Here is a 19153-nt window from a genome sequence, read left to right on the forward strand (position 1 = left end):
TGAATATTCATTGGAAGGACTGATGCTGAAGCTGAAGCTCCAGTACTTTGGCCACGTGATGCGAAGAGCTGACTCATTAGAAAAGACCCTGATGCTGGGAAAGACTAAAGGCAGCAGGAGAAGGGGACGACAGAGGATGAGATGGTTGGATGGCATCACTGACTCGACGGACATGAGTTTGAGCAAGCTCCAGGAGATGGCGAAGGACAGGGAAGCCTGGTGTGCTGCAGGCCATGGGGTCACAAAGAGTCGGACACGACTGAGAGACTGGACAACATACAACACCAAGTACAGAACCTAGAAAAAACTCAAAATTGATGCTGATCCAAGTTCTTCCACTTCAGGAAGCCCTTTATCATTTTCCCACTTCAGATCAGTCTACATCTACAGGGGGCCTCCTTCCTGCTCCAAACCACTGTTCCTCTAGGGGGCGTCTGTACTTCACTCTTGCCGACTCCTCCAGAGTCTTCTGTCTTCTCTCACATCCGATTTTCCCATTCCATCTATCCTGACTGTATATGTGACGGGTGGGGGGAACTTCCCAAACAACCCGCAACCCCCAACTGGTATTTCAAAAACACACAGGCCTTTATTTTGACAATTAAATTCCTGTTACTGCAGAAACTGTGTCCAACTCTACATCCAGGGCTAGAAGCAACGAGGCTTGCAGCAGCTCTGTGATGTGGAAGACAATGCGTATTTTTCCTCTCCCTCTGAAAGCACTGTACACATCACAAGGGTTAATGGCCTAATTCTTTATTATCTTTTCTATCCACATTCATCACAAGACACCCTGCCCAGGAAGGCAAGAATGAGAGGTTATTGTTAAGACGGAATGAATGAGACAATGTGTGGTTCTGTTCTTCTGACCTGACAGCGTGACCCAGGCAGAGGGACTGTGGCCAGGGAGGCGCACAGCCTGGCCTCCACGCATCCCAGCACAGCTGCCCCTGCGCACCGCAGGCAGACAAACATGGCTCCAGGCCTCCCTCTGACCCTCTACCTTCGGAGAAGCAGGGGAAGCAGTTGAGGTCAAGATGCTGCTGAGAGAAGGTGCTCTCTCTCAGTGAGAACTAAGGCATCAGAGCCAATTCCTGGCAGCCCCTTCCTACCTCGGGTACCCCTCAGACTAGAGTGATGATCAGTTTTTTTTCTTTAGAATAGAAACTGTGGGGCTTCCCTGGTAGTCCACTGGTTCAGAATCTGCCTTGCATTGCAGGGGACACTGTTTGATCCCCAGTCCAGAAAGATCCCGCATGCCGTGGAGTAACTAAGCCCATGGGCCACAAGTCCTGAGTCTGTGCTCTAGAGCTCACAAGCCGCAGCTACTGAGCCCCCATGCTGCAACTACTGGAGCCCAAGCCCGTGTACAGCAACGAAGACACCCAGTGCAGCCAAAGATAAATAAAATCTTTAAAAATATACATATAAAGTGTGATGAATTTCTAAGGATGAGGAGCCACAATGAGGACACCCTCTGCAGAAGCACTTTGGGAAGAATCTTTTTCAATTAGTTGCTTAGATCTCTAATCATTAATGAGAAGTTTAGGAAAACGATGTCCTGACATCTGTATACCAAGCCGGTAACATATCCACCGCTATCAAGAGCCATACCACCCCCCAGGCACTAGTAAGGAGGGACTTCCGGGCAGCTCTTTATGGAAAGCAAAGGCATTTTTGTCCACGGGGTTGCCACGTGCTTCCCCACAGAAGCTATTCAAATGTATACTGTACTTTCTGGAAAAATCAGGTTTCTCTGGTGTTGATGAAGACTTTTCTCAAAGACCAGAGCAAGAGCCCAGAGAAAAGGCCACAGAAGAAACAGAATCCTTCTCTTGGAAGTTCAAAGTCTTGTTCTACCCACGAGCACACAACGGGCTTCTGAAGTGGAGGAGTTTCAGGAAGTTACTGGAGGTCAAGAGAAGGGCAACGGTTTTCTTTGCAGCACTCTCGTGTTTTTCATTCAAAATAAACAGAAACTGAACAAAAAGAACCCTCAAACTCAAAACCCAATTTCAGGGGACACCCGGGGCACCCCAAAGCCAGACTCACTCTGTGGCCACCATCTGGGGGATGGGCTCATCCAGGAGTTCCAGGCTATGCAGGATCCAGTAGCAGAGCCATGGGCGGCTGGCATCCAGACACTGCGAAAGGAACAGGGCAGAAAACACACCCCTTATTCAGAATCGTTCCAAGACCCTGCTGACAAGGCGACATCTGTCTCCCTCCCGGCCGCCTGGCAAGGAGGAGAAGGGCCACCTCAGAGGGATGAAGGACACTTTGCCTGGAGGCCTTAGCCCGGAGCTGAAGTGACCATATGTGAGCAAAGGACAACGGGACAAAGGCGTTTAACCTGAACCCAATGGGTCCTTCCCTGACAGGCATTGAAAGAAGCCAAGCAGAGGACTTCTCATACGGCACAAACTCAAGAGCTACTGTTTTCTCAGTGTAGACCCAAGGAGAGCCACAATTACAGGGAAGGATTTCCTGCATTCACTCGTTTATTGATTTAACAAATATTTAATAAGTATCTCCTCAGGCCCAGCACTAGGGGCACAAGCATGAATAAAATTCAGTTCCTTCTCTTGAGGTGCTTGGGTTAGAATGTGTGTGGTTATCTGTAGAGGAGGAGGGCATTAGACAGACACGGAAGTACTAGTGCATTTCTGGAATAAGGCAGAACAAGACAAGTGCATACACAGAGCTGGATAAATGCTATAACGGGCACATGGAAGAAACTGGCTAATTCTGCCTGAGCAGCTGGAAAATGTTTCCAAAGGTGACCTGTGAACAGGTCTTGATCCTAGTTCAAGCCATAAACATTCAAGCATTCAAGCCTAGGCAGGCTGGTAGTATTATTGCCCCAGTTTTATGAATCTAAAGTGTATAAATGGTGTATAAATGAGATCCAGAGAGATGAACTTTTTCCAGATGACAAAGACAGTAAATGTAAGAAACAAGAACCCAGGTTTCTAGACTCTCGATCCAGTGCTCTTTTCCTTGGCCTAAGCTGCCGTCTTCATAAACGTGCACATAAATACGCTTGCTCACCACCTAGGGACAGCTGGTGTGCTGACAGAAGACGTTGCTATGGGTTTCAGTGCCAGCTCCTTCTCTCATTAGCTACGTGGTGGTGGTGGTTTAGTCACTAAGTCATGTCCAGCTCTTTGTGACCCCCATGGACTGTAGCCTGCCAGGCGCCTCTGTCCACGGGATTCCCCAGGCAAGAACAACGGAATGGGTTGCCATTTCTTCTCCAAGGGATCTTCCTGACCCAGGCAACAAACCCAGGTCTCCTGCTTGGCAGGTGGATTCTTTACCACTGAGCCCCTTGGGAAGCCCCTCGCTAGCTACATGCCTTTGAGAAAATTAATCAATTAATCTTGCTAAGCCTATTTCCTAATCTAGAAAAAAATACCTACCTCCTGGACTAGCTGTGAGGATTAAATGAGACATTGAATGACAAACTTTAGCACACTATTCGGTGAGCTGTTAGCTGTCATGGTATTAACTGTATCAGGACTAACTTGACCCTAACCATCGAGGATTGAATACTGAAAGTCCACAGGCCAGATGTAGCCCGTGGACATGTTCTGTTTGTTCCCTGTAGTGTTTTGTTTGTTTAATTAGAATTAGTTGTAACAGCTACATGTTGAGAGATTCATAAAGAAATCTGAATTTCTGGCTTCATTTCAAAGAACAAGAAGAGATCTGGCAACCCTGGGTCTGCAGTGCTGCTTGACAGCAGCTGGCAGGAACAGAGCAAAAGCGTGGTCCTCCAGTTTGCCTCAATTCTGCTCCCCCGACCATCACCCACCACCGCAACCCAGCCCACATCCCTGGCTTATGCCACCTGCTTGAGTCTATAGGCCCAAACCCCTGCCATAAATAATCAAATGCGGGCCAAAGAAAAAGCAAGTGAAAAGCAGAGCTTCTCTGTGGAAAGTGGGGCAGGCAGATTGCAGCCTCTGGTTCACATTTACCCTCTGCCTGTCACTCAGCCCCTAGTCCCAACACCCTTCCCCTCCACTTCTGATGCCCTCCCCTGAGCCCCTCTGTGGACCCCGAGGGCTCTAAGGAATATTGACTTAAAGTCCACTTCATGTCTGAGCATTTTTACCGTGTTCAATTGCAGAGTACTTTCTGGGACTTATACACTGGTGCTCTGGCCAGTAGAGAAGTTAGATCTGCTTACAGGGCAATGGGGTGAAGATATCTAGACTCCCTTTTAGCTAATAGTCAAAGAGCATCTAGAAGAATGCACATGAACCCCCCGCAGCCACGATGTGGGTGGAAGGAAGTCCCCCTGCCCCGAGCTGGGGGCTCCAGTAGCTCTGAGCAAGAAGAGACTAGAGCTCTAGTTCTGTCCTTTCAGAAGGAGGCGTCCCAGCTCTGTGGGGCCAGGCGGCTGTGCACCTGGATCCTACCAGAGCCACGTGGACAGTGAGTGAGCCTGCAACAGGCCAAGCCCACACATGCCTTTTACATCAAACAGAAAAAAGAAAAGAAAGATTAAGGCAGATAATCTGATAGAGAGAGCTCCTGGGAGAGAAGTTTACCTCGTAGGCATCTGTCAGCTGTCGGAGGCCTCTTTTCAGATAATGGAAGTGCTTCTCTCTCTGCAAAACAAGCCTGGAAAAACAAAGAGCTTTAGTAAAACTACTCTCACAGCCCCTGCTTCCCCAGTACAGAACACACGTGTGCACGTGGGCACACCTGCACATTCACACCCGCACACGCACTCTCACCTTCTGGTCACCGCCCCCCCGCAGTCAAACCTGTTCAGCTTCCCAGGACACCTACCCCGGAGAAAAGAGGCCAGCCTCTGAATGCCCCTCAAGTGTCTGCAAATCATGCTGACAAATGTTTGGGGGGATCCTCTCCCTTGTGGCTGGTAGCTTTGGGCGAGAAACACCACCATAAGCACATTTAGCCAGGCAGCAAGAAACCATCCAGGAAGTTCCTCTGGGGTCCAGCTGAGAACAGATACGTTATGGCTCTCCATCCTGAGCCTCGCCGCGTCCCTGATTTGGTTCACCTCTATTGTTCCAGGCATTTCTTCTGGGGTCACTTTTCTGAGGTCTGAGGTTTGTACTCTGCCTGCTCCCCACTCATCCGTCTGTTACTGTGCTATGCTGTGCTAAGTCACTTCAATTGTGTCCGACTCTGTGACCCTATGGACAATAGTCTGCCAGGCTCCTCTGTCCATGGGATTCTCCAAGCTGGAGTGGGTTGCCATGCCCTCCTCCAGGGGATCTTCCCAACCCAGGGATCAAACTCGCGTCTTTCATGTCTCCTGCATTGCCGGGCAGGTTCTTTACCATTAGCACCACCTGGGAAGCCCTCAGTCTATTATTCCCTCCCCCACATCCCACCTTCACGTGCTGCCCCACAGTCCTGGCTGGAGGATAATATCTGTATGCTGCAGCCAGTCGCTCTCCTTGGCCCTGATGTCAGCAGCACTGGCTCTAAGATGGACTGTATCTGCCGTGACCACCTGCACAGGCAGGCCAAGGGCAGGGGGGTGTGTCTTTTGCTGGGTCTTACAGAAGGGGTCTGTTTGTGTGGTTACAGACGGAAAGAAAAAAGCAAAGAATTTGAGACATTCACTGTGCTTGCTGATTCCAGAAAAGAAACGAAAGAAGAAGCATTCTCTTCCCTAGGTATTCAATTCACCAATTGTTTACTGAACTCCCACGGTACTGTGCACAGAATAAGTAGTCTTTACTTCAAAAAGGCTTCCAGTTCAGTACTGGAAATGAGATAAGGACATAAGTGGCTACAAGATGATGAAAAAAAAAAAAAAAAGGGTAGGCTTCATAAAGAAAAAACATATAAAATGTTCCTGAGGCTCTAAAGAGGTTGGGGGAGGCTTCTCATTCAGAAAGAAATGATCAGGGGAGGCTGCGCGAACAGGTGGAACTTGAGGTGGGGGCCCTGGAAGAGGGAGAATGTTTTTACAGGTAGAGGAGAAGAGGAGGTGAAGTGATGGTGGGAAGGCAGTTCAGTCAGAAGAGAAACAACAGGAACCAAAACAGGACCATCCAAGAGAACGTAAGAGTCTTTGTACTGTCTAATAGGAAGCCACAAGCCACATGTGGGTACTGAGACTTGCAACATGGCTACTGTAACTGAGCAACTAAATTTTAAACTTTGTTAATTTACGTTTAAATGGGTGCAAGTGGCTAACAGCTTTACTACATCCTACAGATGAATATAAAGCATGCAGGGGAACTGACAAGTCAGGGACTTGGCCTGGCTATTAGCAATGAAAGAGGAATGATCAAGAAGGGATCTGGGATGCCAGCTGAGAAATTTAACTCAATGTAACACTCAAAGGGAACCTGCAGTAACATGGGGAGACTTGGAGGACATTATGTTAAGTGAAATAAGTCAGACAAAAAGATGAATACTGTACAATCTCACTTGTATGTGACACTCTAGGGCTTCCACCAAAAAAAAAAAAAAAAGCCCTGAGCTCACAGATATAGAAGACAGACTGGTAGCTGCCTAAGGTGGGAGGTGGAAGGGGATGGCAGTGAAATGGGTGACGGGGGTCAAAAGGTACAAAGCTCTAGTTATAAAATGAGTAAGTCATGAAGATGTAATGTGCAGCACGGTGACCTTAGTTAATAATACTGTATTGCATTATGTGGCAGCCTGAATGGGAGGGGAGTCTGGGGGAGAATGGATACATGTGTATTACAGCTGAGCTGCTCTGCTGTGTACCTGAAACTATCACTACACTGTTAATCAGCTATACTCCAACATAAGATAAAGTTGTTTTTAATGTAAATAATAATACTGCATTGCATATTTGAAAGTAGCTACCAGAGAGGATGTTGAAACTTCTCATCATAAGACAAAAAATTTGTGAGTACATATAGTGCTTAATGGGCTTCCCTGGTGGCTCAGATGGTAAAGAATCTGCCTGCAGTGCAGGAGACCTGGGTTCAATCTCTAGGTCAGGAAGATCAAGAAGGAAATGGCTACCCACTCCAGTATTTTTGCCTGGAGAATTTCATAGACAGAGGAGCCTGGTAGGCTACAGTCCATTGGGTTGCAAAGAGTCAGACACAACTGAGTGACTTTCAATTTCACATGGTGCTGAATGTTAATCGGACGTACTGTGGTGACCGTACTGCAGTATATACAAATACTGAATCATTACACTGCACACCTGAAATGAATATAATGTTACGTCAGTTATACCTCAATAAAAAAAAAAACTGGCACAAGAAACCTTTGAGGATTTTCAGCTGAGAAAAAAGTAACTACAATCATGGCTTTAGAAAAATTATCTGACCCCACTAGGTATTCGGTATGTGTTTACAAACTGGACTGATGAAAACACTTAAGTGGGAATAGATGAAGCAGGAAGACAGGGTAAGACACTGTTAATGTCAACCAGGGGGCGGTGGGGTGGGAGCTAGGTTCAAGAGGGAGGGGACATATGTATGCCTATGCCTGATTCACACTGGTTTGTTACTAAAGAAGGTAAATCTGTAAGCATGTGAAACAGTGAGAATGACTAACCAGAGGGAAGGAAAAATTAACTTTTATGGGAAAGCAGGATGCTGATACACAAAACTGTTCAAAGCATGGTCCAAAGGCTTCTTGGGATGGACCACCTCACTCCAGAGAAGATGCATGTTTCACAGTCTGAGAGCAAGGAAAACCACTTCTGGGATGAGGAATAAATGGTAGGATGTAACAACATTCAGCTTCAGCCTTGAATTTCAGCCAAATCTTCTACTTGGCAGTGGCTCCGAAAGGCTGAAGAGACGGATGCCTCCTCGGCATCATTCCTGACACCCCTGGACCAGGGCATGGTCAGTGGTCTGGGGAGCATGTGTGTGTTTCTCTCACATCCAATCAACATCATGACCTCAGAGACACACACGAGCTATGTCACCCAGATTAATCGCTAACATCTGAATATTCACTTTAGCTAACAAGGAAGGTTTGTTCCTGCAATATAATACCAAAATTTTTAAATTTGACTGATGAAATGTTAAATACTGTAATTGTGACAGTAATTTAAAATGCTGATTAAAGTTTCATATCTCTTCTTATGTCCCAGAAGTTCATTCTACGGTGAAGATGTTCGGCCCCAGCCTTATATTGATAAGCTGATTTATATTCTATTATTCACCCACAATGTGTAATGTCTCTATATTAATTAGCATGCTGTGACATAAGATGCTAATTAGCATCCTTTAAAACACTCATTTTCATAGGCAACAATGATAAAATGGGAAATGTCAGATTCCTGAAATAAACCCAGAGCCCTGATGTATTCTATTTCCACAAAGGAGGAACATTTTTTGTTTTCTACCCACATCTGACCTAAAGACCTATGAATCAAGGGACTTCCCTCCTTTACTGCCCTCCACTGCTGCTGCTAAGTCTCTTCAGTCGTGTCCGACTCTGTGCGACCCCATAGACAGCAGCCCAGCAGGCTCCCCCATCCCTGGGATTCTCCAGGCAAGAACACTGGAGTGGGTTGCCATTTCCTTCTCCAATGTACGAAAGTGAAAAGGGAAAGTGAAGTCGCTCAGTCGTGTCCGACTCTTAGCGACCCCATGGACCACAGCCTACCAGGCTCCTCTGTCCATGGGATTTTCCAGGCAAGAGTACTGGAGTGGGGTGCCATTGCCTTCTCCGTGTCCTCCACTACCACTCCCCAAACACAGCTTCTTCTCAGATTATAACCTCCCAATCTCCCTCCCATCTCAGTAAGGATAAAAGGAAAGCCCAAGACCTCTACTCTTATGGTGGGTGACAAGGGAATGTCAAATGATCAAAGGTCCTCTGGGAACACAGAGGACCTATGTCCACAGTGGATAGAGACTCAGAGAACAACAGGTGAGTCATCACAGTGCAACTCTAACCACAAACCCCTCCTGAAGCCACCGTGCCCCACAGCATTACCAAGTCCCACTACCTCCGGGAAAACAGCCTGTACTGGCCAGAGGGCTCCTTCTCCCCGAGCTGTTTACATAAACAGTGTCATTTGCTAAGCTCCAGCTGCCACTCATGACAAGAGTCATAATTCATTTTCTGAGGTCGGGGCTTTGGGTTAATGCAGAGATTTAGGTTAGCAGTTTGGAAAAAGACTTCTCTGCTTAGCTGATGCTTTCCTTTTCCAGGGAAGGAAGATGAAGAGAATTTTTCCACCTGGCTTTCCCTTTTTCTGACTCTTTTTCTGTCTTGGTGAATCAGAGTTTTCTAGCTAAACTTCTTTTTTAGGGAAATAGGGACAAAAAACAAAGACACAAAGTTAACTGAGGCTAGAAATATTTGTAATGCTCCAGTAACTCCTGCCTGGAGAATCCCATGGACAGAAGAGCCTGGAAGGCTGCGGTCCATGGGGTCGCTGAGGGTCCGACAGGACTGAGCAACTTTACTTTCACTTTTCACTTTCATGCACTGGAGAAGGAAATGGCAATCCACTCCAGTGCTCTTGCCTGGAGAATCCCAGGGATGGGAGAGCCTGGTGGGCTGCCATCTATGGGGTCACACAGAGTCGGACACGACTGAAGCGACTTAGCAGCGGCAGTAAGTGAAAGACAGACTGACCCAGAGACTGACTTGCCAGGAGTCAGTGCGTGAGGAGGCGTCAGGAAGTTGGGAGACGTGAACAAGATCAGGCCAGATTTTAGACCCATAAGCTTCCCACCCAGAGAGAACCAGCCCAGCCAGTGGCCCAACTACTCTACGTTCAGAGATTGTCTAGGAAAAGTACTGTAACATCAATGTAAAATGATGAGCAAACACAACTTGAACTACTGATGAGGAAAGATCGCACAGGGTGGTTTCAGAGAAGCAATCTGTGATTAGAAGAGAAATGCCCTTATGAAATTCTAGTGTGATACATTACAAAACTGGGGGGGGGGGGGGGAAATGAAGGTTCAAATTAATAAGTTTCTGTTTATAATCCCCCTTTTGGAATTTCTGCCTCAAAAGAGCTTAGAAGGCTTCAACTTGCTAAGCACCAAGGAAAACAAAAGGCATTGTATCTCTCACTTAAAGTGTGGCCCCAAGAATCTGCTGCACAGCCACCAAAAAGGGCCAGGCTAGGAGAGGCTCAAACGCCCCACATTTCCCAGTCAAGTCATAACATACACCAAAGGAATCCATCCTTTTCCATCCCCCTGACTCTATATCTGTTTCAAAGTGTTACATGAGAAAGAAAAACTTGAGAGTTCTGAACACCAGTGCAGAGGGTCAGAACTAAGCTACAGGATCACAAACTTTTTCTCTCTCTCCATCTTCAGAGCTCACAGTTCAGGCTCTGAGGGGGATCCCCATGTAACACCTGATGGCTCAGCTCCAGTGCACAACTCCTCCAGTGGGTATTCTAACAGTGGCAGGAGCTGGGGTCAGGAGCATCTTCAGGGAGCCACAGGTGAGGAAACATCAACCTCATAGCTACAATACCCCGAGGTTGGACAAGCTCAAGGAGGAAAGAAGAAAGGCTCCCACGGGAGATGGTACTTCCCAGCTCCACTCAGACTGCTAACCACAGCTTACCTTGGTACAAGGTGGTTGAACTTGTAAGAACTGAAGACCTCTTGGATCTTTTCTTCTACTTTTGCCTGGTAAGGATGTAGCAGATGGGAGAAAGAAAACAAAAACAGGTAAGACTTTTATCAGCTTTTTGTTCCTCTCGCCACAAATGCCTACTGGCTAGAGTTCCTTGGTGTGGCTTTGAACCTAACAGCATGATATGACTGCATGCAGGAGCTCTGCAGGAGGACAGGTTTGGGACAAGGACAGAAAGAATGATCTGCACCACATTAACATCACAACCCACTTCTCCAGTCAACTAATCCGTAATATCCAAACGAATGGCGGTTCTGTGGTTTGGCATCCCGACACCAGCTACTCGGAGATAAAGACAGATCCCTTTTGCTTGATCTGTTCTTGCCTGCTCTATGAAGTTGTTTAGGTGTTCGTTAACTGGTCATTCTCAAATACTCAATTTCTGCCAAGGGTCCTACTTCTTACTGTCAGATTTAATAATTTAAATACAGATTGAACAGTATTAAAATTCCTGAAGGGATTTACAAGAATATCGATCGTGGGGACACCAAAGAAACAGCACACCTAATCATCAGACCTGTGTCACACAGCAACTCCACAGTCCCATAAAACATAGACTCTCAGAAAGTCAAGTCACAAAGGAAATGAGATGACCACTCTCCTCTGAAGACCACAGCATGACGTGGTCACCAGCACAGCTTCCCTAAGGAAAGAGCACAGTAGTGCCGGAGGGGACTGACCAGCAGGACACAGGGTTTCAGCTTCACAGCCATCCTTGCTTTGTGAGGCCAGTCCTTGCTGAGATTCCAAGATACGTAATAATGTCCTCTCGTTGCGGTTGTTCAGTTACTAAGTCATGTCCAGCTCTCTGCGACCCCATGGACTGCAGCACGCTAGGTTTTCCGGTCCTTCACTATCTCCCACAGTTTGCTCAAATTCATGTCCACCGAGTCGGTGATGCTATCTAACCATCTTGGGAAATATAAAAAATGCATTATTTAATATTTCTGAAACACCCACTGAGTTAGAGCTTCCAGCTCCTTTGACAAGTGTGCAAGAATCAAGATGAGGGGAGCAGTGATGTGTATCAGCTAAAACGGCAGCCAATCTAAAATTTGTTTATATTTGGTTTCAGGATATGCTTTGGTATTTGCCTTTGAACATGAGTTTGAGGGACTGTCTGGCTAAGAATTTACAATACTTCAAAAAACAGACTGAAATCACTGTGAGATTGTCTCATGAGGAGTAAGAAAGTCGTCCCAGACTCCTCAGGACTCTCTCCCTGCCAGACATTGATATGAGACTAATGCAAAGCACCAGACTCGGCGGAACACAGACTGCGTTGTCAGCCATGCCTCCCTTGGTATATGCTGAACAAGATTAAAAAGAAAGAAAGAAAGAAACATATGTCAGGAAGATCATTAAATAAAAAGATGTGTGTACTATATACTGGGGGGTTGCTGTTTTGTTTTTCTATAATATACTGTTATAGTTCAAGTGAACTGATGGATTCTGAATAAAACAAAAAGCAAGTAGGAGGAAAACTCACTTCCTGTACCTAAACACAAATCAATTCACATCCATATGACTTAATAATATTCAGAGGCTAATGGATGAGCATTCTAACTGACACGTAAGACCCCCAGGAGGCAAAGCTTCCAGCTGAGAACTTCTTAGGGAAGTCCCACCATCAGTCACCATTTGGGCAACATAAGCAGCCAGGAACCAGGTGATGAAAACCAAGGTTTATTTCTAAAGTAAGACACCTAACAGAAACACAGGTATGTCATACCTGCAAAGAAGAAACTGCTTAAACCATTCCCAACATAGTCTCATTTCTCTTCTGGTTTCCTAATTACTCCTCTTCAGAATGAACAAGTGACAGTCCAGTGAAGTTAGTAACTGACTTGTGTCTGAAAATATACATTATAAATTCTAATAAATACCAGAGTATTTCAGATCAGCTGTTCATGATAATGAACAAATAATTCACTTTATTTTCTCTTAAGAATGGGTACGTTTTTCCAACAGTTTTATCAAGATATAATTCATATACCATTCAATTCACCCATTTAAAGTGTATTATTCAGAGGTTTTTAGTATATTCACAGAGCTGCGTATCATCACCATAATCAATTTTAGAACACTTTCACTACTCCAAAAAGAAACCCCATACCCCTAAGCAATCACCCTCAATCCTTCCAGTCCCTGTCAATCACTAATCTACTTTCTTTCACTATCCATCTGGCTATTCTGAATATTTTATATAAATGGAATCAGTTGACGAGCATTTAGGTTGCTTCTACTTTTTGGCTATTATGAATAATGCTGCTATGAATATTCTTGTCCAAGTTTTTGGATGGATATATGTTTTCATATGTATATACCTAATAAAATTTCCCAGGTGGCACTAGTGGTAACGAACCTCCCTGTCAATGCAGGAGACAGAAGAGATATGCATTCAGTCCCTGGGTTGGGAAGATCCCCTGGAGTATGAACTGGAAACCCACTGCAGTATTCTCGCTTGGAGAATCCCATGGACAGAGGAGCCTGGTGGGCCATAGGCCATACAGTCACAAAGAGTCAGACACAACTGAAGTGACTTAGCATGCACGCACGCATGAAACTGAGAAGGACCCTTTGGGCCTCCTGGGCACAGAAGCCTTTCTCTGCCAGCACCCTTTACCCATTCCTTGTTTGTAGGGAACAGACACCAGCCTTCATGATCTTCCCTGATTTCCAAAGGGCAGATTCAAATACTTGCTAATCAGGGAAGGGAGGGGATGCAGAGATAAGGGAGTGTTAGCCAGGAAAGGACAGTGCAGCCTGGGACAGGGTCCTGGTGCTGTCTCAGCTCAGTTCAGTCACTCAGTCGTGTCTGACTCTTTGCAACCCTTGAACTGCAGCACTCCAGGCTTCCCTGGCCTTCACGAACTCCTGAAGCTTGCTCAAACTAATGTCAATTGAGTTGGTGATGCCATCCAACCATCTCATCTTCTGTCATCCCTTCTCCTCCTGCCTTCAATCTTTCCCAGCACCAGGGTCTTTAACAGTGAGCTAGTTCTTTGCATCAGGTGGCCAAAGGATTGGAGTTTCAGCTTCAGCATCAGTCCTTTCAATGAATATTCAGGATTAATTTCCTTTAGGATTCACTGATCTCACAGCTGAGAAAAGAAGAGAAGCTAAAGGCAAAGGAGAAAAGGAAAGATATACCCATCCGAATGCAGAGTTCCAAAGAACAGCAAGGAGAGATAAGAAAGCCTTCCTCAGTGATCAATGCAAAAAAATAGAGGAAAACAATAGAATGGAAAAGACTAGAGATCTCTTCAAGGAAATTAGAGATACCAAGGGAACATTTCATGCAAAGATGGGCACAATAAAGGACAGAAACAGTATGGACCTAACAGAAGCAGAAGACATTAAGAAAAGGTGGCAAGAATACACAGAAGAACTGTACAAAAAAGACCTTCATGACCCAGATAACCATGATGGTGTGATCACTCACCTAGAGCCAGTCATCTTGGAGTATGGAGTCAAGTGGGCCTTAGGAAGCATCACTATGAAAAAAACTAGTGGAGGTGATGGAATTCCAGTTGAGCTATTTCAAATCCTAAAAGATGATGCTGTGAAAGTGCTGCACTCAATATGTCAGCAAATCTGGAAAACTCCACAATGGCCACAGAACTGGAAAAGGTCAGTTTTCATTCCAATCCCAAAGAAAGGCAATGCCAAAGAAAGTTTAAACTACTGCACAGTTGCACTCATCACACACGCTAGCAAAGTAATGCTCAAAATTCTCCAAGCTGGCTTCAACAGTACATGAACTGAGAACTTCCAGATGTTCAAGCCGGATTTAGAAAAGGCAGAGGAACCAGAGATCAAATTGCCAACATTTGTTGGATCATAGAAAAAGCAAGAGAATTCCAGAAAAACATCTACTTCTGCTTTACTGACTATGCCAAAGCTTTTGACTGTGTGGATCACCACAAAAATTCTTGACAAGATGGGAATACCAGACCACCTTACCTGCCTCCTAAGAAATCTGTATGCAGGTCAGGAAGCAACAGTTAGAACTGGACATGGAACAACAGACTGGTTCCAAATTGGGAAAGGAGTACATCAAGGCTGTATATTGTTACCCTTCTTTTTTAACTTATATGCAGAGCACATGCGAAATACTGGTCTGGATGAAGTACAAGCTGAAATTAAGATTGCCAGGAGAAATATCAATAACCTCAGATATGTAGATGACACCTCCCTTATGGCAGAAAGCAAAGAGGAACTGAAGAGCCTCTTGATGAAAATAAAAGAGGAGAGCTGAAAAAGCTGGCTTAAAACTCAACATTCAAAAAACTAAGATCATGGCATCCAGTCCCATCACTTCATAGCAAATAGATGGGGAAACAATGGAAACAGTGAGAGACTTTATTTTCTTGGGCTCCAAAATCCCTACAGATGGTGACTGCAGCCATGAAATTAAGACACTTGCTCCTTGGAAGAAAAGCTATGACCAACCTAGACAGCATATTAAAAAGCAGAGACATTACTTTGCCGACAAAGGTCCCTCTAGTCAAAGCTATGGTTTTTCCAGTAGTAATGTATGGATGTGAGAGTTGGACAATAAAGAAAGCCGAGTGCCAAAGAACTGATGTTTTGAACTATGGTATTGGGAGAAGATTCTTGAGAGTCCCTTGAACTGCAAGGAGATCAAACCAGTCCATCCTAAAGGAAATCAGTCCTGAATTTGGAAGGACTGATGCTGAAGCTGAAACTCCGATCTTTAGGCCACCTCATGTGAAGAACTGACTCATCTGAAAGACCCTGATGCTGGGAAAGATTGAAGGCAGGAAGAGAAGGGCATGACAGAGGATGAGATGGTTGAATGGCATCACCAACTCAATGCACATGAGTTTGAGCAAGCTCCAGGAGTTGGTGATGAACAGGGCAGCCTGGTTTGCCACAGTTCATGGGGTCTCAAAGAGTCAGACATGACTGAGCTACTGAACTGAACTGAACCAATCTCCTTGCTGTCCAAGGGACTCTCAAGAATCTTCTCCAACACAATTTAAAAGCATCAATTCTTTGGCACTCAATCTTTATGGTCCAACTCTCATATCCATACATGACTTCTGGAAAAACCATAGCTTTGACTATATGGACCTTAGTCAGCAATGTGATGTTTCTGCTTTTTACTACACTTTCCAGGTTTGTCATAGCTTTTCCAAGGACTAAGTGTCTTTTAATTTCATGGCTGCAGTCACCCCATGATCTGCAGTGATTTTGGAGCTCAAGAAAATAAAATCTGTTTCCACTGTTTCCCCATCTATTTGCCATGAAGTGATGGCACGAGATGCCGTGATCTTTTGAATGTTGAGTTTTAAGCCAGCTTTTTCACTCCCTTCTTTCACCCTCCTCAAGAGGCTCTTCAATTCTTTACTTGCTGCCATTAGAGTGGTATCATCTGCATTTCTCAGGTCGTTTATATTTGTCCCAGCAAACTTGATTCCAGCTTGTAATTCATCCAGCCCAGCATTATTTTCTGCTTCACCCAAAACTCTGCCTCTGAGATTCGATTTGGCCCTAGTGCACAGAGGCCAAGTTTTTGGCATGACTAGGAGTCAAACTGCTGGATCATATGATATATTAATGTGTAATCATTTGAGGAACTGCCAGACTTTTCCACAGCAGTCATACCATTTTATATTCCCATCAGCAGTATATGAGAGTTCCAGTTTCTTCATATCCTCAGCAACATGATATTATGTGTTTTTGATCATAGCCATCCTAGTGTTTGTGAAGTAGCAGATGAAAGTGAAGGAGGAGAGTGAAAAAGTTGGCTTAAAGCTCAACATTCAGAAAACGAAGATCATGGCATCTGGTCCCATCACTTCATGGGAAATGGATGGGGAAACAGTGGAAACAGTATCAGACTTTATTTTGGGGGGCTCCAAAATCACTGCAGATGGTGATTGCAGCCATGAAATCAAAAGACACTTACTCCTTGGAAGGAAAGTTATGACCAACCTAGACAGCATATTCAAAAGCAGAATTTGGCCTGTTGCCAACAAAGGTCCGTCTAGTCAAGGCTATGGTTTTTCCTGTGGTCATGTATGGATGTGAGAGTTGGACTGTGAAGAAGGCTGAGCGCCGAAGAATTGATGCTTTTGAACTGTGGTGTTGGAGAAGACTCTTGAGAGTCCCTTGGACTGCAAGGAGATCCAACCAGTCTATCCTAAAGGCGATCCTGGGTGTTCTTTGGAAGGACTGATGCTAAAGCTGAAACTCCAATACTTTGGCCACCTCATGCGAAGAGTTGACTCATTGGAAAAGACTCTGATGCTGGGAAGGATTGGGGGCAGGAGGAGAAGGAGACGACAGAGGATGAGATGGTTGGATGGCATCACTGACTCGATGGACGTGAGTCTCAGTGAACTCCAGGAGTTGGTGATGGACAGGGAGGCCTGGCGTGCTGCGATTCATGGGGTCGCAAAGAATAGGACACAACTGAGCAACTGAACTGAACTGAACTGAAGTCACTATAGTTTTGAATGCCTTTCCCTGACGGCTAATGATATTGAGCATCTTTTTATAGGTTTATTGGACACTTGTAGATATTGTTTGGAGAAATGTCTATTCAGATCTTTCTTCATTTTTTAAACTGGGTTATTTGTCTTTTATCAATGAACTGTAATAAATCTTTATGTATTCTAGATACAAGTTCCCTGTCCTACTCCCATTCTGTGGGTTGTTTTCAGGAACTGGTGTATTTTTTAATAGAAAACAATCACTTCAAAGCACAAAGTATGATTTTCAGAGTACAACTTTTAAAATAGTACTAGCAATAAGCCTACAGTTTTTTGAACAAATAGTAGTGGATTAATACAGAAATGAAAAACTAGTCATCTGAGGATGAGAAAATGAAAGTAATCGCCAAAGCATGCAACATCCTTTTCTACTTCCCCTTCTCTGCATGTCATCTGCCAGTGTTATATAAATCTGAGTAATTTTGTCACTGGGAAGATATAAGCATTCTTTCAATGTTCTGATTTGCATAGCAGAAGGAAAGGAAAAAAGCTAGTTGTATATAAAAGAGTTAACATAGCGGGCCTGAGACTGCTATCCTTAGGAAGGCCTCCTTGAAAGGTAGATCCTCACTGGAGTCTGGGAGCCTAGAATATGCCAGGGTTCCCACCATTCCCAGAGCTGATAAGACTGGCTCACTAAGCCTAAACTGTAGAAGCAAGTTAGTTTATGCTGAGCAGCTATTTTCCTTCTGGGAGCCTGGAATTATTCTAAAAAGAGGGTGCTGGCTTTTAGTGACCAGGCCCACTAAAAACCATGAGCAACAAGTCTCTAACGGGCTTCCCTGGTAGTTCTGCATGTGTGGTCACAGTTTGATACTGGAGAAATTAAATTCCTTCTCTGCGACTCCACTGGGAGAGGACTCTTAGACACTTGTCCTAGATTCCTGCAGACTCCACCCATGAGCCTCTCCCTTGGCTGATTTGCTTTCTAGCCTTTTGCTATAATAAGTCATCACCTTGAGTACAGCTATATTCTGAGTACTCTGAATCTTTGTGTAAGCAGAAAAGGCAGAGGTCCGCAGAGAAAGAAAATCCAACCTGACTTTCCTGACATAAGAGAAGCCATTTTGGCCTAAGCCACTCTGGGATCTAAGCCTGGCCACAATACTTGCCCTTGAACAGGTCTTAGTAATCAATGATCTTAAGACACCAAAGAATGCAGAAACTATCAGGCAAGAAAAATAACAGTAACAAAGACAACACATGAGTTGTGAAAATTCCTAGTTCTCTTTTAATGGTAAAGAGCAGCTTGAGGCCTCAACCACCAGATCTACTGGAACCAAAGGCTGACGATGGTGATCTTTACTGATGCTTCTGACTTTAACCAACTAAAGCTTGGACTCAAGCCTAATCATGAATATGCATATACCCTAGTAAAACTTCCCCAGCTTTGCTGTTAAGGGAGACACTGCCTTGGGAAAGATTCCCCAGTGTTCTCCCTATTTGTAGTAATAAATCTTTCCTTCTTCCAATCTTTGATTTGACTGTGTCTTTTGGCTCAACATCCATCAAGAGGGAAACCCAGTTTTCAGGAAACATAAGTAGTGCTCAAAATTCTCTAAGCCAGGCTTCAACAATATGTGAACCATGAACTTCCAGATGTTGAAGCTTATTTTAGAAAAGGCAGAGGAACCAGAGATCAAATTGCCAACATCTGCTGGATCATTGGAAAAGCAAAAGAGTTCCAGAAAAACATCTATTTCTGCTTCAATGACTATGCCAAAGCATTTGACTTTGGATCACAACAAACTGTCGAAAATTCTGAAGGAAATGGGAATACCAGAACACCTGACCTGCTTCTTGAGAAATCTGTATGCAGGTCAGGAAGCAACAATTAGAACTGGACATGGAACAACAGACTGGTTCCAAATAGGGAAAGGAGTACGTCAAGGCTGTATATTGTCACCCTGCTTATTTAACTTATATGCAGAGTACATCATGAGAAATGCTGGGCTGGGTGAAGCACAAGCTGGAATCAAGATTGCCAGGAGAAATATTAATAACCTCAGATATGCAGATGA

General features: G+C 44.8%; 1 protein-coding gene across 4 annotated transcripts in view; it reads right to left on the minus strand.

The window, feature by feature from the left end:
* The window catches only part of LOC104993472 (protein farnesyltransferase subunit beta), an 82275-nt gene that overhangs the window by 36135 nt on the left and 26987 nt on the right, over window positions 1-19153 (minus strand). For all 4 annotated transcript variants that reach the window (XR_825830.1, XM_010846760.1, XM_010846758.1 and 1 more), the window contains exons 2-4: window positions 10537-10601; window positions 4560-4632; window positions 2053-2144 (exon numbers count right to left, since the gene is read on the minus strand). Coding sequence is in view for 3 of the 4 variants with exons in the window: in XM_010846760.1 (XP_010845062.1) it covers window positions 2053-2144; window positions 4560-4632; window positions 10537-10601 (230 nt within the window). In the remaining variant the exon portion in view is untranslated. The remainder of the gene's footprint in view (window positions 1-2052; window positions 2145-4559; window positions 4633-10536; window positions 10602-19153) is intronic.

The sequence above is a fragment of the Bison bison genome, unplaced genomic scaffold, assembly GCF_000754665.1.
Source record: "Bison bison bison isolate TAMUID 2011002044 unplaced genomic scaffold, Bison_UMD1.0 scf7180017864239, whole genome shotgun sequence".
NCBI classification, from domain to species: Eukaryota; Metazoa; Chordata; class Mammalia; order Artiodactyla; family Bovidae; genus Bison; species Bison bison.